We start from the raw sequence: 22,797 nt of genomic DNA on the forward strand, positions 1-22,797 counted from the left end.
CCCTCAGTTACGTCTAGTCCTGATGAGCCTATGCAACTAGGCTGCTCTAGACTTCTGAGACTGAGAAGACTTGTGGGGAGAAGGGTCATCTTGTTCAAAATTGTAGCAAGAAGCCGGAAAACTTCTCCGCCTAGGTGTAGTAGGAGGTACTACCCTAGGAGAACCTGTTTTACCTCCAAAGAATGATAAGATGTTGGTACCCTGTTCGATCACCTGGGAAAACCAGGTGTACTGTACTCAGGCCTTTATTGATTCTGGCTCTGCTGCAAATTTCATGGATCTGAACTTGGCTTCTAAATGGAATATTCCAGTTCTCCCCATGAAAAAGCACATTTATGTAACTGCAATTGATAACTCCCCCTTGCAGAACAAACAACCACTCTCACAGACTCCTCCCCTCACTTGTCGAGTGGAGGTTCTGCATAGGGAAGAGATACAATTTTATGCTCTGAGCATGTCCACCTCCACTATTGTGCTCGGGCTCCCTTGGTTACGAAAATATTCCCCTCAGATTGATTGGAACACAGGGCAATTAGTGGCCTGGTCCCCAGCCTGTCAGGAACATTGCTTAGAGAAAATTTCCCTGTGTTCTACTGAAGTCCATGTGGAGGGTGTTCCCCCCCCAGTACATCGAGTTCTCAGATGTGTTTTGCCCACGTTCTGCAGACAAACTTCCTCCTCACAGAGAATTTGACTGCCCTATAGATTTAAGGCCTGGTACCATACCTCCCAGGGGTTTGTACGAGCTCTCAGGTCCAGAGCAGTTGGCCATGAAAAATTACATTAAAGAAAACCTTGAGAAAGGTTTATTTCGCCCCTCTAAATCACCAGCTGGGGCAGGTTTATTTTTTGTTCAAAAGAAAGACTCTATCCGTGTATCGACTATAGAGCTTTGAACAAAATAACTATTCCAAACCGCTACCCACTACTAGTGTTGGGCGAACACCTGGATGTTCGGGTTCGGGCCGAACAGGCCGAACATGGGCCAGATGTTCGGCATGTTCGGCCCGAGCCCCGAACTCAATGGAATTCAATGGGACCACCGAACATGCCCATTTTGGGGTCCCTATGGGGTCGCAGGCATAAGGGGGGAGCATGCCCCGATCGCGGGGGGGGGGGGGGTCGGAAATTCCCCCGACCCCCTCCGCTAGCGCTCCCTCCTCTGCCCGCTTCCCCATAAAAAAAGTTTAATGCAAGTTAAATAGTACCGGTGGCTGGCAGTGGAGTGAGGAGGAGGAGTCTGAGTAGGAGAGTGACGCGTTGAGGCCGGGCAGCGGGCGGTTCAGCGGTAGTACCCTTGTGGTACTTCTGCCCTTTCTCTGACCTCACGTCCTCTGCATACAAGGGTACGCGTCACGCGTACCCTCGTATGCGTCATCACGTAGAGGACGTGAGGTCAGAGAAAGGGCGGAAGTACCACAAGGGTACTACCGCTGAACCGCCCGCTGCCCGGCCTCAACGCGTCACTCTCCTACTCGGACTCCTCCTCCTCACTCCACTGCCAGCCACCGGTACTATTTAACTTGCATTAAACTTTTTTTATGGGGAAGCGGGCAGAGGGGGGAGCGCTAGCGGAGGGGGTGGGGGGGAATTTCCGACCCCCCCGCGATCGGGGCATGCTCCCCCCTTATGCCTGCAACCCCATAGGGCGGCCGTATTCGGCCGAACAGGGTCCTGTTCGGCCGAACAGGGGCCCTGTTCGGCCGGCCATTGAGCAGTTCGGGCGAACCCGAACAGTTTGGCCGAACACCATTAGGTGTTCGGCCGAACTCGAACATCACCCGAACTGGGTGATGTTCTGCAGAACCCGAACAGTGGCGAACACTGTTCGCCCAACACTACCCACTACCACCAATTGATGATCTGTCTTCTCAAGTTTCTGGGGCTCAACTGTTTTCCAAACTGGACCTTAGAGGGGCATACAATTTGATACGTATCAGACAGGGAGACGAGTGGAAAACCGCCTTCAACACACCCGATGGGCATTACGAATACTTGGTTATGCCCTTTGGGTTGTGCAATGCCCCTGCTGTGTTTCAAGAATTGGTGAATGAAATATTCAGAGAGGTACTGGGACAGTTTGTAGACGTTTATTTGGACGACATTTTGATATTTTCTAAAAATCTGGAGGAACACAGGGAGCAAGTAAAGTTTGTTCTGAATAAGTTAAGACAAAATTGTTTATATGCAAAGATTGAAAAATGCCTGTTTGAGGTATCTGAAGTTCCTTTCCTGCATTACATTATTTCCAATACCGGTCTGATAATGGACCCTGAAAAAGTCTCTGCTGTGTTGGAGTGGCCTCAGCCCTCCGGGTTTAAGGCACTTCAAAGATTTTTGGGGTTTGCAAACTATTATAGAAAATTCATTAAAGGGTTCTCTTCAGAGGTAGTGCCCCCCATTAATCTGACAAAGAAAGGAGCAGATGTTTGCAACTGGACTGAGGAGGCTTGTGCTGCATTTTCACAGTTGAAAACATTGTTTTGTTCTGCTCCAATTCTCAGACATGTGGATGTGACCCGTCCTTTCATGGTGGAGGTAGAAGCCTCTGAGATTGATGTAGGGGCAGTACTGTCTCAACATTTAGGCATTCAGGGACGATCCCTGCACATTTTTTTCTCATAAGTTTTCTCCAGCAGAGAAAAATTATGATATTGGAAACAGAGAGTTATTGGCAATTCAAATGGCATTTGAAGAGTGGCATCATTGGTTGAAGGGGGCAGAACATGTGATTATGGTTTATACTGACCATAAGAAGTTGGAGTACATTGAAGGGGCTAAGAGGCTCAACCCGAGACAAGCTAGGTGGGCACTCTTTTTCTCTCGCTTCAAATTCATAATAACCTATAAGCCGGGTCATAAAAACGTCAAAGCAGACGCTTTGTCATGATGCTTTGATCCTGAGACAGTACAACCCGCAACACCTGTAAAGATTTTACCTGAGCATATAGTGGTGGCAGCTACAGAAACTCAGGAGGATCTGATTACCACCCTGGAGCCTTATCAACAAGACGCTCCAGAGGGGAAACCTGATAATCTCCTGTTTGTACCACTTCATTTGCGTCTTAAGATTTTGCAGTTATTTCACAGTCATAAAAACATGGGGCACCCGGGCATAACCAGAACTCAGGAACTGTTGTCCCGATGCGTATGGTGGCCATCACTCAAAATTGATTGTAAGGAGTTTGTGATTTCTTGTTCGGTTTGTGCTCGGAGCAAAACCTCCAGACAAGCCCCAGCAGGGATGCTACAACCATTACCGGTACCAACTGAACCGTGGACTCACATCTCTATGGACTTTGTGGGAGAACTCCCCAGTTCTGAAGGAAAGACAGTTATTTGGGTAGTAGTGGACCGTTTTAGCAAAATGGTTCATTTTGTGCCCTTGAAAAAACTCCCCTCTGCCCAGGAACTTGCTGATTTATTTGTCACTCATATTTTTCGGCTGCATGGGATACCAGTGAATGTGGTTTCGGACAGGGGAGTACAGTTTGTTTCTAAATTTTGGCGAGCTTTTTGTCAGTCATTAGGGATGACCTTGTCCTTTTCCTCGGGCTACCACCCTCAGACGAATGGAAACAGAAAGGATGAATCAGTCCCTTGAACAGTTTCTAAGATGCTATGCCCCTGATGCTCAGCATGACTGGGTTAAGTTCCTTCCCTTCGCAGAATTTGTGCACAACAATCTTAGAAACTCATCCTCAGGCTTTTCACCATTTCAGGTAGTTACAGGGAGATCACCTAAATTCTCTCTATTGCCTGTGAGCCATTCTCCATTTCCTGCTTTGGAGGGTTGGCAGGAGTCTTTAAAGAGAATTTGGGCCATGGTAAAAGTCAATTTGGAGAAAGCTTCTGAAGTTCAAAAAAGGCACGCTGACAAAAAGAGATCTCCAGAATGGGTTTTTGCTCCTGGAGATATGGTTTGGGTATCCACCCGTCATATTGCTTTGAGGCAACCTTCAGCTAAATTGGGGCCTAGATATATTAGTCCATACCCCATTGCTGAAAAAATGAATGAGGTAGCATACAGGGTGACTCTTCCAGACAGTATGAGAGGTGTAAAGTCTTTCCATGTGTCATTGTTAAAACCTGCTGTGCACGTCCACTGGAAATTAAAGCGCGCATGCGCAATACTTTCACGCCGGCCGCCGTGATGACGCGGGGCGGCCGGCGTCGTGACGTCAGCCGTGTCATACCAGGAAGAAGCAGCCCGACACTCGGCCGAGTGTCACCGGGCGGCCGCCGGTCAGCCAATCCGGAGCGGGGCCTAGGAGAGGAGCCAGGACGCCGTCGTGGGACCTCCCGACCAGCGCTGGGCTGGAGAAAGCCCCGGGTGAGTACTATTTTGCTTTTCAGGGTGAGCTCGGAGTGCCTTTAAAGTTTCATATAGTTCCAGGATCAGTGTTTCATCATAGCATTTACAGACTTCCACTGGAAGACCATCTGGGCCTGGTGATTTATTATTAGCTAAGGATATTACTGCCTCCTGCACCTCCTCCAAGGTAATATCCCTATCTAATATCTGCTGCTGATCGGGAGATAGTTGTGGTAGCTTGATATCACTTAAATACAGATCAATCTCCCGGTCAGTGCAGGTATATAGTTGCACATAAAAATCACAAAAACAGTTCAACATACTCGGAATATCTTTGCAAATAGTACCATATTCATCTTTAACCACTAAAAAGGTCTGAGGGCCCTTGTCAGAGTGTGCCATTTGAGCAAGGAGTTTAGCAGACGTATTTCCCACTTCAAAATTGGATTGTTTAAAAAAGAATTCACATCTTTTAGCTTTTTCAACTAGGATGGAGTTATAGGCTTTAAAGTTGGACAACCAATCACGTTTAGAGGACTCATTGGGATTTTGAGTGTATTGCTGCCCAGACGACAGTAAACGTGCTTCAAGTTCTAATTCTAACTGGAGAGTTTCTTTCTTAATATTTTTAATAGCTATATTAAATGTACCTCTAGAATATGCCTTAAAAGCATCCCATCTAACCATGACAGTAGTCTGGTTGGTATCAGTAACAAAAAAGTCTTCTAATTGTTTACCTACCTCCCCACGCTCAGTCAACCAACGAGAACTGAATTTGTCACAGGCTGTGGGCTGTGGGCTGGAGATGCTATCAGCTTGCCTGTGTGTAATGTAACAAACAAAACATGGCTGCTGTCTTTGTATCACAGGAATAAATAATCATAAACTTTTGAATCTAAACTTTAGATAAGATATATAGACAAATTACTTGTTATAGTTAGTTTTTCATGTTGGATCCGCTTTAAGTGAACCAAGTACTAAATATAGACCAATTGCTGGGTATGTACTACAGAGCCACATTATACAATAGAAAATGTGTGCACAGATATTACATGCAGGAGAAAACCAGGATCACCTCTGTCAACCTGATATAGCATAGAAAGGGTCTAATAAACCAGTGAACATTGCAGGATAGCAGTAGACAAATAGTGCACATACAGTGACTGAACTTGTAGATGGGGGGATAAGATGGTGTATTAACCATGTCTAGACTTAGTGTCTAGCCAGTCCATTGCTTCTTTCAGATCTGTAAAAAAGATAATTTCATTGCCATCCACAATTTGCAGCTTAGCTGTAAATTGCATTGAGCAGGGAACATTTGCATCTCTAAGCCGACATTTGATATCAGTAAAGGAGGCGCATTTCTTTTTTAAATCAGAAGAGTAATCAGGGAAAATCATAACCTTAACATTATCGACCTTGATATCACCTTTGGTACGTGCTAAATGTAAGATAATGTCTCTGTCCCTGCTATTCAAGATATGCGTGCTAGAAGAGAACGGAGAGGCTTGCCAGGCTGGGGCCTATGAGCTGAGACCCTGTGAGCACGTTCCACTGCAAATGCTTTAGAGAGGTGTTCAGCACCAAACTGTTGTAACAGCCATTGTTCAATAAAGTCCTCTGGTTGAGTGCCCTCCATCCCTTCCGGTAATCCGACAAAGTGCAAATTGTTACGGCGCAAACGATTTTCCATGTCATCAGATTTAACATAGATAGCTGTAGATTGCTGCTGTACATTGCGAATATCGTAGGTTAAAGGAATCACTGTGTCCTCAAGTTCAGAAACCCTAACTTCCAATTCAGTCGTACGCTCTCTCAGCTTCCGCATATCTTGTCTTAACAGGCCAACATCAATTTTAACTTTCTCCACTTTTGTAGTAACTGCAGTGCGGGACTCAGTTATGTCAGCTAGTAGCTGACTGCTTATATCTTTGGGTGTAAGTTAGGTTCTGGATTGTCCCCAGGATCACCCATAGTATCCCAAAAGGGCAGTGTCAGAGACCAGAGGCAAAGTTTCATCCAGGAGAGAGTCAGAGGCCTGATGCACAAAATTCTGTGCTGCGTCACAAGATGGAGGGGAGTGAACTTCGGCCATAGCGGTAGAATGCAAAGCAATGTCTCCCTGCAGGGAACAGTCATCCGCCTGGTTACCTGCATCACCGGTTTTAAAAATACCAAAATACACCAGGTCTCTCTTAGGTATCAAAATTAAAAAATTAACTTTATTGAAGGATTGGCACAACAACCAATTAAAAACAATTAAAATTGGCCAAACTAGAGCGCAATTGCACATATACCTCTTGCACTCAATCACACTCATTCACCCCTTCTGGTACCGGTACCATTTAAGTCCATATCTTCAGAGAGGGGGGGGGGGGGGGAGAGGATAAATGCAGCAAAGAGTGTATGTGCTAATCTTCAGCTTGCAAGCATATGACAATATTTCTTGCCAGCATATTAAGGTCTCGCCATACGTTTATCTTCCTGTATGTCATCCAGTGTCTCCAGACTTCATTACACAGGCCCTCCACGAAAAGCGGATTCACCGTCTAATCACCGGCAGCCTTCAGTGGTCGGCAAGTCCACTCTACCCGGTCCGCGTTTGCCTTAGAGGGGAAAACACCATGCGTACTGTCACAGCCGCTGCTGCTCGGATGCGCTCATTGGCCTCGGGTTTTGCACCCGCCCATTGATGCATTGCACCCACCCACTTGCAAAGTTCATCAGGATGTGCGCTGCATCACTGGTATCGGTGGAAGGTATGTCACATGGAGGGGACAGGGAGTCGTCTCTTACGGTCCTTTCAAGCATTGCAGCATTCGGCCACATTGCCGGAGGCCAGCCGGCTCGACCCCCATATACTTCTCGTTGGACTCGGTGGCAACAGGACCTTTATTCTGGTGAGACATGGCAGCAGAAGACTCAGTAGGGTTTAAGGCATCTATTCACAGCACAATGGAGGCTCTGTGGTAAAGCTAGGAGTGCAGGACAGTCTACCCAGAGCTCAGCTGCAGCGCGTCTTACACCATCGCCATCTTGGCCATGCCCCCAAATGAACAGTTTTGAGAAAGAATGATGCCTATACCGCCACCATGTTTGTTACCAGGTCAGGTTGTGTGGCTGAACTGTAGGCCCCCATATAACAGTGCAGCAGGTGAGACCGTGTCTGAGGGGAGTAACCATGTTTCAATAATATCAAAAAAGGTGAGGCTGTGGGAGATAAAAAAGTTCCAGTTTATTACAAACAGAGCAGGCATTCCATACGGCACCTGCTATGGGAGGGGGAGATATGTGAATTAGGTTAGATGTAGGAGGAGAGCTGTGAGGTGAGTGAGGCAGGTGGGGAGGGGAGGCTTGACTGTGGAGAGACTGTGGCCCAGGGTTAGGTGATATATCACTAGCTGCAAGTAGGAGGAGAAGGGACAGTGTCAGCAGATGAGAGTGGGATTTAAATGTTGCCTGTGAATGTTTTGAGATGCTGCGGGGGGGGGGGGGGGGAGGAAGGGGAGGAAGGGAGAAAGAGTTCTTAGGACATAAAGAAGTTCATGAGAGGCTAAGAAAGGTGAGGAGAGCAGGGAGGGTGAGAGGAGTATGGTGTGTGCTACATGGGGAGGGTACAAGGAAGAGAGAAGGTTAAACATGCTGGGAGTTTAGATGCTGTTTAAAAGCATTCATTATTCCTACCTTGGGTGTAAGTTGTTAGTGTTGTGGCTTGAGAAATCTGGACAATTTCTGGTGAATTTTGGTAAATTTTGGTTCTCAGACACTTTGAAACAACACTAAAGGTAGCCATACACTGGTCGATTTGGCATCAGATTCGACCAACAGACAGATCCGTATCTGATTGAATCTGATCAGAGAGGGATCGTATGGCCACCTTTACTGCAAACAGATTGTGAACTGATTTCAGCCTGAAACCGTTCACAATCTGTGGTGGTGGTGGTGCTGCTGCCGCTTCCCCCGCATACATTACCTGCTCCGCCGGCGCGACTCCCGGGTCTCCGCTCTTCATTCTCCGCTCTGGTCTGGTCTCCGGCATGCTTCCCTTCTTCCTGTCTGGGGGAAGTTTAAACAGTAGAGCGCCCTCTACTGTTTAAACTTCCTGCCGGGACAGGAAGAAGGGAAGCATGCCGGAGACCAGACCAGACCAGAGCGGAGAATGAAGAGCGGAGACCCGGGAGTCGCGCCGGCGGAGCAGGTAATGTATTGCAGCACTATTGCGTCGGTCGTCGGGCACTCGAAGGCCGCTAGCGATGCGCTCTTTACCCGCGGGCGATCGACGGTTATTTTCCGCACGGCGCAATTGACGGGATCGGACGGAATGGATCGAAATTCGGCGTGTAGCGCGAACGATTGGCAGCAGATTCGATCCCAGTGATCGAATCTGCTGTCGAAACGGGGGCAAATCGGGCCAGTGTATGGCCAGCTTAAGGCCTTACACGTCAGAAGCCTGGATGAGTGCATGCTTAGATATAGTCTGACCTACTGAGCTGATCACCTCACCTCTATCAGGTGGCCCTCATTAACACAGCAGGTGAGACTTAGTAACATGCAAATTGAGTAAATGTCTGTTTGCCAGCCAAATTTACAACCCAGCAAGGAATAAAAGATGTCTTTATAATATATTTCAACATAAGAATAGTATTATGCCGATTATGTATTAATCCAAGTCTATGGCTAATGCAGTAAAAATGAACGATGGAGCACAGTGCAGCACAGCACACCTGCACGGACTGATGGGAATCCCAGTGACATACTTTCTCTCCGGGAGGTGGAAGGAGGGAAGGCCTATGCACATTACCCTGTCGGCACAGTCTGCGGTGCAGTGATCTCACCGCAGGCTGGCGTGCCATGGGATCACCGCACAAGTGTGAAAGCACCCTGAATAAACATTTAACGTGAAAAAGAAAAGAAAAAAAACTTAACAACCACAAAATGTAAAGTATAATATACGTTCTAAATATGTTAGCTGGAATGCAAGTGGTGAGATGAGCACAAAGGCTTTACTTACCCCCAATCTTCAGTTTTGACATGTCCTCACTCAGGTTGTTAACTGGAGAAGAAAACAGAAGTAGAATTTTCTTAGAAAATAACATTTATCTGTAGAAGTTTTGTCAGGAAAGTGTTTGCACTTCAAACTATGCAGAGTTGTAAAATCTCCCCTGTCCAGAGGGGCAATGAACCCCTTACTTCCACCTGCTTGCCAGATCTACAAACCTAGATCCCATGTTTCAGAGAAGTGCGATAAGAAAGTCAGAAGACAGGCCTATCATAAAACATTACCTGTCAACATTCCTGCAGGTCCTGTCACTAAAGAGATCAGCTCTAAAATGTCCTTTAATTCACCCCTACTATATTTAATTCAGCATTGTGACATAATTTGAGGAATATTTTGAAGCAGCATGACCACAGCAAACTGCAGCTCACTGTGAATAATACATAAAGGCCAATATACCTTTGAAGAGGTTAATGATTCTCCTAGCTGGTCCACAGCCTGAGATATCAATCCCCTAGACACAGAGTCTAGTTAACCAGGCATGATTGGTATCCACGATTTCAGCAAATTGCAATGACAGAGCCTAAACTATTGTTCATGATATAATTTGCTGCATATCCCTAGAGTTATGTTCATAATCTGAGATTAATTGCCAAAACTCTCAGGTTGATAGAGATGGGATCATCTCTCAATGCATTCTCCACCTATAGCAAAGAGAGGGTTTAATGCCTGGACACAGAGGCTGTTGAGGGTCCCTCAATACAAATACATACCATCACAGTTTTGCTAGCCTAATTGGACCTGAGTTTTTAACTTGGTCTATATACAAAGAACTTTATACCAACATTCTTGGACTAAAATCAAAGGACACGGTAATTCCATAGACTACTTAGACTATAAGTTACTTAATTTTTTTATAGGTTACTCTTATTTTATAGGTTAAGTATGCCTGTCTTTACAGTGGTCGGAAAATCTAAAATCTGTCTACATACGTCACTAGCAACTTACTCCAGTTTCCCGATGCAACTGTAAAAGCACTACAGAAGGAGGAGATTGAGTTGGATTCTGCTCCTTGTGCAAGCTTTACAACAGAGAATTTTGCTTTAACCTACCGAGTGTGAGTGCAGTTGGACTATTATATTTACAAATACTATTTTTTTTACTTTATATTCATATTATTTTATTACATTCCTGTGTTCAATGCTACATAAGTGTGCACATTAGAGACTCGGAAGAAGCTTACCCAAGTGAAACGGTCAACAGGTCGCGCACCCAGCGGTGCCCACCACTACCCCAGACATCCCTTCACCGCTGAGCATGATAAGCAACATCTGATGTGTATGTGAAAATGCTCATGGTGAATTGATATAATGTATTGTACCAGCAATAAACACTTGTCAGTAGTCCCAAGCACTCTCTCTTCTTTTGCACATCCATTGAGGTTCTGAACTTGCATGCTTTGATCACACTGATGTTGTGGTAATAGAGGTACTTGTGTCTCACATCCTGCAGCCAGTTTCTCTGTGTGCCTGCCCATTAGAGGTGTACCGAACGGTTTGCCGGCGAACAGTTCCAGGCGAACATTGGGGGTTCGCGTTCGCCTGCGCCAGGCGAACTTTTTTACGGAAGTTCGATTCGCCTCATAATGCACTATGAGAGTCAACTTTGACCCTCTGCATCACAGTCAGCAGGCACATTGTAGCCATTCAGGCTACAGTAAGCCCTGGAGCCCCACCCCCCCTTATATAAGGCAGCCTCCGGCGGCCATTACAGTCACTCGTGTGCCTGCTAGAGAGAGGAAAGGGACAGCTGCTGCAGACTTTTTCTCTTAGGGACAGATTAGTTAGGTTCTAGGCTGCTTTGCTTGTTCCTGACTGATTAATATTGCTTTTAAAGCACCCAGCAACAGCTCTTTTCAGAGCTCAACCTGTACATTTTTTTTTTCTGACACTTTTGTTGCATGCACAGCCTTGCTAATTGATAGTGTGTGTGCCACTGCCAGCAGCAGCCCAGCACATTCAGTGACTGACTGCCTGTGTGTGTGACAGGGAGCTGCACATTGTACTACCCAGTACTGCATATACCCCAGTACCTGTTGTGTTTACTTAACCCACCTCATCACTGCATATACCTAGCGTTGTGTTGAGTGAACCCAGCTCACTGCATCTAAGTCTAACTACCTGTTGTGTTGAGTGAGAACCCACCTCACTGCATCTTAAGTACCTTTACTGTATACTGTTCAGTGAACCCAGCTCACTGCATCTAACTACCCAGTACCTGTTGTGTTTACTTAACCCACATCATCACTGCATATACCTAGCGTTGTGTTGAGTGAACCCAGCTCACTGCATCTAACTACCTGTTGTGTTGAGTGTGAACCCACCTGGCCACCTCACTGCATCTAACTACCTGTTGTGTTGAGTGAGAACCCACCTCACTGCATCTTAAGTACCTTTACTGTTGAGTGAACCCAGCTCACTGCATCTAACTACCTGTTGTGTTGAGTGTGAACCCACCTGGCCACCTCACTGCATCTAACTACCTGTTGTGTTGAGTGAGAACCCACCTCACTGCATCTTAAGTACCTTTACTGTTGAGTGAACCCAGCTCACTGCATCTAACTACCTGTTGTGTTGAGTGTGAACCCACCTGGCCACCTCACTGCATCTAACTACCTGTTGTGTTGAGTGAGAACCCACCTCACTGCATATAGCTAGCATACCCACGAGATGGACAAAATGGACAAACCAGGTAGAGGAAGAGGTAGAGGCAGACCCAGTGGAAGGCCACCAGGCACCGGCAGGTCTGTGGCTGTGCGAGGTGGTGTTGCTGTGATTTCATGCGGACCTGCCCCAAAATACAGTGCTCAGAAGAAGGCACGTGCCATCACTTCCCAAAATCGTGAGGAGGTGATTGAGTATTTAACACAGAACACCTCATCTCCCGCAGCCACCAGCGCTACAACAAGCACCACATCCGCTGCATTTGACACTTCGCAGGAGTTATTTGGTGGTGGTGGTGAAATCACTGATTCCCAGCCACTACTGCAACAACAACAAGAAGGCGCAGGTACACCACCTCATACGTCTGAGTTAGGTGGCGATAGTATGGACGTAACGTGTGTGGATGGGGATGATGGTGGACCACCTGAAGTTGGTGCACTTGAGGAGGTGTCTGAGGAAAGCGCAGCTGGCCAGGAGGATTATGATGACGATTATACGGATACCACATATGTTCCCGGTAGAGGAGATGACCAGGGGGACAGTTCAGAGGAGGAGTCAGAGAGGAGTAGGAGGAGACGACTCCATGATAGAAGCAGAGGGAGCTCGTCCTCAGAAACAGCTGGGGGCAGTGTCCGGTGCCATGTATCGCCAGCTATGGCCAGGGAGCACACATGCCCTTCAACGTCAGCTGCTGCTGATGCCACCGTAGCGCCATCAGCCCAGGGGGGCTCAGCGGTTTGGAAATTTTTTCACGTGTGTGTCTCAGATCTGAGCAAAGCCATCTGTTGTCTCTGCCAGCAAAAATTGAGCCGTGGAAAGGCCAACTGTCACGTAGGGACAAGTGCTTTACGAAGGCACCTGGAGAGAATGCACAAACAGCTATGGCAAGAACACCTGAGGAAAAGAAGCACCCCTCAAAAGACAAGCAGCGGAGAACAACCGTGGCAGCCGTCACAGGGGGCTTCTGCTGCTCCACGTTCCCATGGTATTGTTCGTGGCTGGGGGGAGGAAGAATGGATACACTTTTAAACAATTTAAAAATACAACCATCTAAACTTTCAAACAATTTAAAAATACAACCATCTAAACTTTCAAACAATTTAAAAATACAACCATCTAAACTTTCAAACAATTTAAAAATACAACCATCTATCATTTTCAAAAAATTTAAAAAAAGGGCAAAAAAACTTGCCCTCCGTAAAACATTCTTGGCAAATGCTTTCGACTTGGTTTGTCTTCCGCTGGCTCAAGGGTCCATCTGACCACAGATGCCTGGTCTGCAAAGCACGGTCAGGGCAGCTACAGCATGGGTCTCAGCAGGCTCCCACTTCGGGCCGCAATCCAACCTTCATTCCCCGCGGTGACAATGGCAGACTTGCCCTCCATAACGGATTCCCGTTAAAGGATTTAAAGTTAATTAATTTCAAATATACAGCAGGGCCTCGAAAGTCCGCCTCCTGTATTGTTATTTTTGGTCAGTACCTCGGGGCGGGCATGCATGCCTACCTGCTGCCCTCCTTGGATGTGTAGTGGTAGCCGTTTCTCAGGCTCCACACCGGATTCCATCCCTCATTCCCCGGCCATTACCCGGGGTCACAAATGACAGACTTGCCCGCCTCCATATGATTCTCGTGAAAGGAATGTGGTGTCATCTTTGCCCGCCATAACTGGTTCTCGTTAAAGGATTTAAAGTACATTCATTTCAAATACACAGCAGGGCCTCGAAAGTCCGCCTCCTGTATTGTTATGTTTGGTCACTACCTCGGGGCGGGCGTGCATGCCTACCTGCTGCCCTCCTTGGATGTGTAGTGGTAGCCGTTTCTCAGGCTCCACACCGGATTCCATCCCTCATTCCCTGGCCATTACCCGGGGTCACAAATGACAGACTTGCCCGCCTCCATATGATTCTCGTGAAAGGAATGTGGTGTCATCTTTGCCCGCCATAACTGGTTCTCGTTAAAGGATTTAAAGTACATTCATTTCAAATACACAGCAGGGCCTCGAAAGTCCTCCTCCTGTATTGTTATTTTTGGTCACTACCTCGGGGCGGGCGGGCGTGCATGCCTGCCCGCTGCCCTCCTTGGATGTGTAGTGGTAGCCGTTGCTCAGGCTCCACACCGGATTCAAACCTCTCATTCCCCGGCCATTACCCAGGGTCACAGTGGCAGACTTGCCCGCCTCCACAGGATTCTCATTGTAGCGGTACTGAACAAGTACACAGCAAGTAGAAAATGTAAATTAAAAACAAAACGTAAGCTTTTTAACAATGCCATGGAAAGTTGAGAAGGAAGTCACACATTACCTGACATCACTGAGTGAGGAAGAGCAATCACGCCATGTTGCGCAGTAGTCCAGCATGGCCGTCACTTCACAAACAGCTGTTTGCGGTGCGTTACACAGTGAGTTTGGTGTGTCAGTGTGAAGCAGTACTCTAATTACACTCCCTGTTTGATGTATACACATGCAAGATGTTTGAAAGCACGTTAGGCCTGCAATTTAGCATTCAATGTGATTTCTGCCCTTAAAACGCTGCTTTGCGTCACATCCAGATTTTTCACCGGGACTTTTGGCATGTATCCCACTCCGCCATGCCCCCCTCCAGGTGTTAGACCCCTTGAAACATCTTTTCCATCACTTTTGTGGCCAGCATAATTTTTTCTATTTTTCAAAGTTCACCTCCCCATTGAAGTCTATTGCGGTTCGCGAATTTTTCCGCGAACCGAACCTTCTGCGGAAGTTCGCGAACCCGGTTCGCGAACCGAAAATCGGAGGTTCGCGACATCTCTACTGCCCATTTTCTGTATTGTGCAATGCTACATAAATGTGGTCATTTTAATGTGATCTTTTATGCATTTATTTTAGCGGAAGACCTGGCATTGCCCGGGTATGTATTTCGCTGTTGTTGGCTCCGCCCACTTTTTCTAACCTTAACACAGTCACTCAATGTCAAAGTTTATGAAGGTTGTGGTCCTTGGCATCAATAATTTAAATTTCTCCATTAAAATGAAACTGTAACATCGGGTTGGGACACCGCCCTATCGAAGAGCGGCGCTTCGGCCGCCTCCGCATCGCAGCAGGCGGGGGTCCCTGTCCCGCAGGCATGCAGGACACCTCAGTTAGGTCTCTCAGCCGCACATCAGCGAGGGGCTACGCGTGCGCGCGCCCGGCGGCAGGACCTTTATCTCTTGAGAAGACGGGTCAGCTGATCTGGCGATCAGCTGACCCCAGCCAGCCAATCACATGCTGACTTCATGTGATGATCCGCTCAGCTGGCTGCACAGGCAGACAGCTGTTTGTCCATTCCCATAGTCTGTGGGCTGCAGGTCTCTGGAACAGAGACCTGTCTTTCCATTGCAAGTTTCTGGTCTGTTCTCTTGCTGGGGAATATGCATACATTCGTTATGCAGATCCCCTACCTGCCTTCTTTGATGACTGGCACTATAAGAGCTTTATGGTTCCCAGAATGCTTTGCTGGACATTTCTCTTCCATGGTCTGTTCCTGATGGACACTGCTGGAGTGTCAGCCATTGCTATCTAGTATAGTTAATTCCTGGGGGTTGCTTTATGCTCCCCTTCTAGCCCAGTCAGGTTGTATTATCCGTATTGCCTGTTCTGTCTTGTCTTGCCTGTTGCCATTGTCCTGCCCCTATGGTGGTCGACAGGAAATGGTTCTGATCTCTGTTCTTGGAGTATAGCTGGTGCAGCGGTTGCTACCAGCTATCTCTTCTGTTCTGTTTCCTGGGATCGCGCTAGCTACTTTTCGCTAGTGCTGGGGATCCTTCTGTTCTGTTTCCTGGGATCGCGCTAGCTACTTTTCGCTAGCGCTGGGGATCCTTCTGTTCTGTCTCCTGGGATCGCGCTAGCTACTTTTCGCTAGCGCTGGGGATCCTTCTGTTCTGCTACTCTGTACCTGGATCACGCTAGCCACTTTTCGCTAGTGCTGTGGATCCTATCTCTCGTTTGTCCCTGTTTTCGTGTGTCTGTCTTGTCCGCTACGCTTGCTGCAGGCTCGGTGAGGTAACCGTTAAGCAAGCGCTCGCGTCCTCTGTTTCTTGTTTGTCTGTTAATGGTTAGTTAGGCGTGCTTGTCTCTATTGTGCTTATCACGTGGAGATCGCGCATAACCGCGTGCGCTGTTGCGAATGAGTGCGGTGTTCGCGGTTAGCTAGCGTTGTTATTTTCCGTATCTCCTTATTGTATTTGCTGTGCCTTTGCTACCCTCGTATTCTATTCTGATCTGCCTTGTGTCACGTCTGGCAATCGCACCTCTCGCGATCGCGTTCCTATTTCGTATCTGCTGTTGTGTGTGCGCGGTCGCGGGGTGGCGACTGGATTGGCGCACACACATACAACCTATCCCTTTGCTCAATCTCATTCGCAATCGCCTCTCTTGCGATTGCGTTCTGCGCTTCGTACAATTCCTGTCTGGCACTTGTGGAGGTACAGAGGATTGGTTCCTCTGCACTCCCCAGCGCCATCTGCCGACAGGAATTTCCCTCTACAGGTGCGTAGCACCTTTTGCTGGGTGCCTGCAAATATACGCTTGTGGAGGATTTCCGCCGGGTCAGCGCACGCGTTGTGCACTGATCACGGAGAAAGTTACACTTCAGTTCCAGCCCCCTGGGCGGGCTGGTGGAGCAGGGCTTCTGCATTTAAGCTCACAGATGTCATTTGCTCACTGTCTGCTGTTACGAATACTTTGTGTTAGCGCTCAGACCTTAGATAGTTCCGGTGTGCTTTGATCCGGGAGGAAACCGGGGATTTCACACAAGATAGGAATTATTTGATAGCTATATTATTACTCGTTACTATTGACTATGACCCTCTGCCCGAATTTCTGACTCCCATTTCTGCCTCCTGATTCTGTACTTAGCTATCTGATCTGTTGCCGATTTCCTGCCTGTACTTTTGACTCTGATTTGTGCCTTCCGACTCTGTACCTTATCTGCCCGACCCGTTGCCGACCTCAGCTTACCTTTGACTACGATTAGCCTGACGATTCTGTACCGCTGCCATCCGATCCGTTACCGACTTTGCCTGTACGACCACTCTGTTAGTGATAGTCCTTACAGCCAGGGGGCTATCCCATTGGAGTACTCCTGTATACTGTGCACTAAACACCTGTGATCACATTTCTTATTAAAGTACTGATTTTGTGCTAGTGAGCCTTCCGCTGATCTACTATCAGTAAGATACTGATTACTTTAATTCAGAGATATATCTGCATTAGGTGGTGATACTGCAGATCACCACATAATCAGATATCTGTGCTCTTGCTGACACACCGTTACAGAAACAAACAGGATTACCTGTTTGTGACTCTGCCCCTTTTCTGAATTTGAATTCCAGTTACCCAGTGACCGATTGTGCCATGTTTGAGGCCTCTACCACTGACAGCGTAAGAATGGCAGCAATTTATATTTTCCCCTTGAAGATCAATAGGTGAATTTTGATTGGCTGTTGTAGCCTCCACTCACTGTCCTGAATAATAATCCCAGCTACCCAGTGACCAACTGTGCAAAGTTTGACAACCTTGCCATCAACAGTATAAGAATGGCTGCATTTTACATTTCCCCAGTGAAATTTGTTTTTGCTCCACCCACTTTTTTGTAACCTTAACACACAGTCACTCAATGATCAAGTTTGTGAGCTTTCGGGTTTCTGGCATCAAAATGTGTGAATGGAAGCAGTTTATCCAGCAAGGAAATCTGATTGGCTGTTTGTGGCCCGGTCCCTTTAGTGAATTTGAACTCCAGTCACCTAATGACTGACTGCAGCAGGTTTGAGGCTTTTACCATTAACAGTGTAAGAATGGCAGCAATTTTAATATTCCCCTTGAAAATCAATAGGAGCATTTTGATTGGCTGTTGTAGACTCCACCCACTTTCCTGAATATTAATCCCAGTCACCCAGTGACCACGTTTGCCAAGTTGTAAAATCGTGCCATTAACAGTGTAAGAGTGGGTGTAGTTTACATTTTCCCATTGAAAGTGAATGGCTGAAATTTGATTGGCTGTTCTATGCCCTGCCCACTCTCAGAGACAAAAACAAAAGACCGAGAGCCCAAATGGTGCGGTATTTCAGGATAATAGAAATGAGTTAATAAAAAAGATTATACTCACAAACATAGGTTGCCCCTAGGCAACCACTCCATATGCCGGTGGGGAGAATTAGAACCTGACCCCACTCAGGTATAAGATGTCGCTCTCTGTAGAAAGAAAAATAGGAAGAATCCTTGCCACCATAGGTGGATAGCTTGTGATAAGGAACAAAAACCAGAGGCGCCAAAAAAAGTAAAAACACAGCTAAGGTTAACCTTAGCTGTGTTTTTACTCTTTTTGGCGCCTTTGGTTTTTGTTCCTTATGCCCTGCCCACGTTCCCCACATTTTTTACCTTGGTTACCAAGTGACCAACTGTGCTAAGTTTGGGGACATTGGCTTTGTTACTGTGAGAATGGCAACCTTTACATGTTTTCCATTGATGTAAATGGGTGAAATCTGATCAGCAGTTTGTGGTTCTGCCCAGGTGTGCACAGGGGATACGAGACCCCCAGAACATATGAGCCCAGGTAGTAAGGGACCTGTATACCAAGTTTTTTTGAAATCAGTTAAGGCATTTACAATGATTGACAATTGTTTGTCTAGGTGCTGGTCCTAAATATCCTCTGCAAAGAATCCTGCCTTTTGGAGCGAATGTTACCATGACTGTTTAATTGTTGAATATTGTTATTTCTAGTGAGGTTGTTGAAATAACCTATGGTCCAGTGGATATCATGTAACATCACTTGTATGCCGTGTTATGCAATTAATGCAGATACATTTCATGAGTATGTGATCAGGGCCGGATTACCAACCAGGCAACAAAAGCAGTCGCTTGGGGCATTCAGAGTCAAAGGGGCCCCATCAGCACATAAACCAGCCATCCTGTCAATGGTGGCTGGATGGTATAATGGTTAAAGGGACTCTGAGCAGTGCAGTAACTATGGAAAGATGCATATCATTTTAAAGCTCTCTTTCTCCTCTTTCCAATGATATATAAACCGCCGCCCTATGGGTTTGATTCACAAAGCGGTGCTAACCTACTTAGCACGTCTAAAGTCTTTAGACGTGCTAACCAGGGTGCTAAGTAGGTTAGCACCGGATTTATCAATCAGATTGCGCGCTAACTTTGCGCACGCAAAGTCCTATGCGCGCTAAGTCCCATAGGCTTTAATGGGCACTTCGCGCGGAGTGCCCTGCGCTCTGTGCAGTGCGCGCGTAAAGTTTTGCGCGCATGAAGTTTTGCACGCGAAAAGCTTGTTTAGACGTGCTAAGGGGGTTTTCACAGACGTGCTGACAGTTAGCACCGCTTTGTGAATCAAGCTCCATGCCTTTTAGTTTTCGCTATTTTCGCGGTCGAAATCGCGGCCACGCAATTTCGACGAAAATAGCGAAAACTATCATTGGAAAGAGGAGAAAGAGAGCTTCAAAATGATATGCATCTTTCCATAGTTACATTGTATTACACAGGACGACTTTTCTCCAAAGTCGGCAGCTCGATTCAGCACAATGCAATGAAAAATAAGGAACCCAGGGGGATATAATTACAAACATCATGCTGGTAGGTGAGAGGATGTAATAAATTAGTTGTGGGTATGCTTAAAGGCATACCCACAGGCACTGCTCGGAGTCCCTTTAAGGGCTCTGCCTCTGACACAGGAGACCAGGGTTCGAATCTCGGCTCTGCCTGTTCAGTAAGCCAGCACCTATTCAGCAGGAGACCTTAGGCAAGTCTCTCTAACACTGCTACTGCCTGTAGGGCGCGTCCTAGTGGCTGCAGCTCTGGTGATTTGAGTCCGCCAGGAGAAAAGCGCGATATAAATGTTATTTGTCTTGTCTTGTCAAATGATGCCGTGCGCTGCTGATTGTCTTTAGAGCCAGGCTCTCCTCCTAGGTCCTCCTCCTGCTACTGTGTGCTCAGCCGCTGCCCACTCCTCCCTCCCTTACCACAGAGAACCACAGCTGCAGCAAGAATGATAGCAGCAGATGGCAAATGCTCACTCACCTATCCATGATCCAAGCGATAGAGATCCCGTCATCTGAAACCCATCTGCCTCTTCTACAGTGCAGCCGCTCGCTCTGAACTTCCTGATTCTCAGAACAGACAGGAAGTAGGAAGTAGTAATAGTAGTAGCAACAGAGCAGCAGCACTCTAGAGGAGACAGATGGGCTCCGGATGACGGGACCTCTATTGCTTGGATCGCAATAGGTGAATGTGAGCCATCTGGTGCTGTCATTCTCCCCCGCTGCGGCTGCCTTCTCTGCTGGACTATCGTATTCACTGGGATGGAGGCTGCATGGTGGCTGTCTAGTTTGGGAGGCAATCGGGTGTGCGGTGGTGGGGGTGGTTATGTAATTCTGTCTGGGGAACGGCTTCTGGTTTGGCGGTGTCCAGAGCTTTCTGCAATTGCCAGGCTGGAGATACAGGGGAAAGTGCTGCTGCTGTGATATCTGGCGCCCTCTTCACAGGGGTGCCCCAGCCGCTGAGTGCAAATGTCCCAGCCATTCATCTCTCACTCTGCATTTTGCCGCTGCTATTCCCTGCATTGTACACCCACAGAGGAAAGCCCATAGCAACCAGTAGCTCGGCTGCCCCGGTGTGTGCGGCATGTTGCTGTGCAGCTGCATCTTCTGATTCTATTACGACATGATGGGGGGGGGCCCAAATCAGTTACTTTGCTTAGGGCCCCATTTAGCCTTAATCCGGCTCTGTATGTGATGCTTATAACTGATGAAACAAGTTTGTGTTATGAGCTCATTTTATCACTTCAGCCTTCAGTGTTTTTTCACCTTACGCATCCGAGCAACTTTCACCTCCCATTCATTCACCAATAACTTTATCAATACTTATCACAATGAAATATCTATATTTTGTTTTTCCCACCACCATTTAGGCTTTTTTTGGGGGGTGGTACATTTTGCTAAGAATTATTTTATTCTAAATGCATTTTAACGGGAATATTAAAAAAAATGGAAAAAAAAAATATTTCTCAGTTTTTGGCCATTATAGTTTTAAAATAATACATGCTACAATACTTAAAACCGACATATTTTATTTGCCCATTGCTCCCGGTTATTACACCATTTAAATTATGTCCCTATCACAATGTATGGCGCTAATATTTTATTTGGAAATAAAGATGCATTTTTTCAGTTTTGCGCCCATCACTATTTACAAGATCTAAATAATATACTATCTATCTAAATAATATAATTTACAAGATTTAAATAATAATAGTAATAAAGCTTCTTGACATGCATATTAAAAAAAAAAAAGTTCACACCCCAAGGTAACTATTTATGTTTTTTTTTTATTGTAATTTTTTTTTTTTAATTAGAAGTTTTATTTGGGTATTTTTGAGAGAGTGTGGGAAGTAAGGACTTAATTTTAAATGTAAGTATGGGTCTGTTTATTAAAAAAAAAGTGTGTAGGTGTAATTTTAGTAGTCATTTTTTTTACCAGTCATTTTTCTTTCTAGGTTTCCTGTAACCATACTATTTACACTTTCAGGAAGTGAAGAGTGTATGTGTAACTTACAATGATCGTGGCTTTTCAAAGAATCCAGCCATTATTCTAACAGGGACTTAGATCAATGAATGGGAAAACTCAATGAATGGGAACAGTTTTCCCATTCATTGATCTCCGGGCTAACAGGGGTGTCAAGAGTGCACACCAGCGGCCGTGGTGGCGATCGGCAGCAGGGGCAGCCTTTTAGACATAGTGGCTTAAAGCGGAATATAACCCTGCATTTCAACTTTGCTCTAAAACATTATTTACAGCATATTATATGCAAAAAGCATTTTTTTTTACTAGACCAGCATTGGAAGGGTTAAACACAGAGGTTTTAAGTTCCGTGCAGACATTCAGATAGTTACATTCTATTTAGTTAGTGTGTAACTGTTTATCAATAGATACATCTCTTTGGCTGTCCTCCAAGCTCCTTCTCAGTGAGAGAGATGAGTCACAATAAACACATATTTGTAAACAAAAAGTATCTAACTCAAGTTCGGATTCGTCTGCAGAAATCTCTAGGGACTTTAAAGCCCTGTGTAACCCTTCCAATGCTGGTCTAGTAAAAAAAAAATGCTGGTTGCATATAATATACTGTAAATAATGTTTTAGAGCAAAGTTGAAATGCAGGGTTATATTCCGCTTTAAGTAGTTAAGGTGGGAATCCCCTGAAGAAGTGTACGATATCTGTGTGTTGTTTTCAAGAAACACATCAAGTAACGTTGATAGTAGTACAAATGTTTCTGTACCATGTTAGCCAAACAAATTATGTAGGTAGAAAAAAACAGTCTTGTAAAAGTAATACCTTTTAATGGCTAACTGATAAAGTGAAATAATGCAAGCTTTCTGGGATCTAGTCCCCTTCTTCAGGCATATTTCCAGATGTTAGCTGTAGTAAAACACTGATGCAGGTAAATAGTAAATAGTAAACACGAAGATGGCAGTTGTGCCATATTCTGAAGATCATGAAGCCAAGTCAATCATGTTACATATGGAGTCATGAATCCCATTCCACAATTTAAACCTTCTGTTACCCTTAAGAATAAGTACTTTGAGATCTTGCATGCTGTGTCCTGGTTCACAGAAGTGTTGGCCCACTGGTGTGTCCATTTTACCTTCATTAATTTTAAAGTAGTGATGGTTCAGGGCTTTCCCCTCATGCTGCGACCCCTCCAGCCCCTAAAACGGCCCTGGTATTGAAATACAATATCAGC

The 22,797-nt window shown here is 46.1% G+C and overlaps 1 protein-coding gene across 5 annotated transcripts in view; it reads right to left on the bottom strand.

Annotated features, from left to right (window-relative positions):
• The window catches only part of LOC137571170 (fucolectin-4-like), a 200,510-nt gene that overhangs the window by 74,311 nt on the left and 103,402 nt on the right, over positions 1–22,797 (bottom strand). For 4 of the 5 annotated variants that reach the window (XM_068279974.1, XM_068279973.1, XM_068279971.1 and 1 more), the window contains one exon: positions 9,327–9,368. The exons of the other annotated variant lie outside the window; for it this stretch is intronic. In XM_068279974.1, the coding sequence (XP_068136075.1) occupies positions 9,327–9,368 (42 nt within the window). The remainder of the gene's footprint in view (positions 1–9,326; positions 9,369–22,797) is intronic. 5 annotated transcript variants of the gene reach the window in all.

Source organism: Hyperolius riggenbachi, chromosome 4 (genome assembly GCF_040937935.1).
Source record: "Hyperolius riggenbachi isolate aHypRig1 chromosome 4, aHypRig1.pri, whole genome shotgun sequence".
NCBI classification, from domain to species: domain Eukaryota; kingdom Metazoa; phylum Chordata; class Amphibia; order Anura; family Hyperoliidae; genus Hyperolius; species Hyperolius riggenbachi.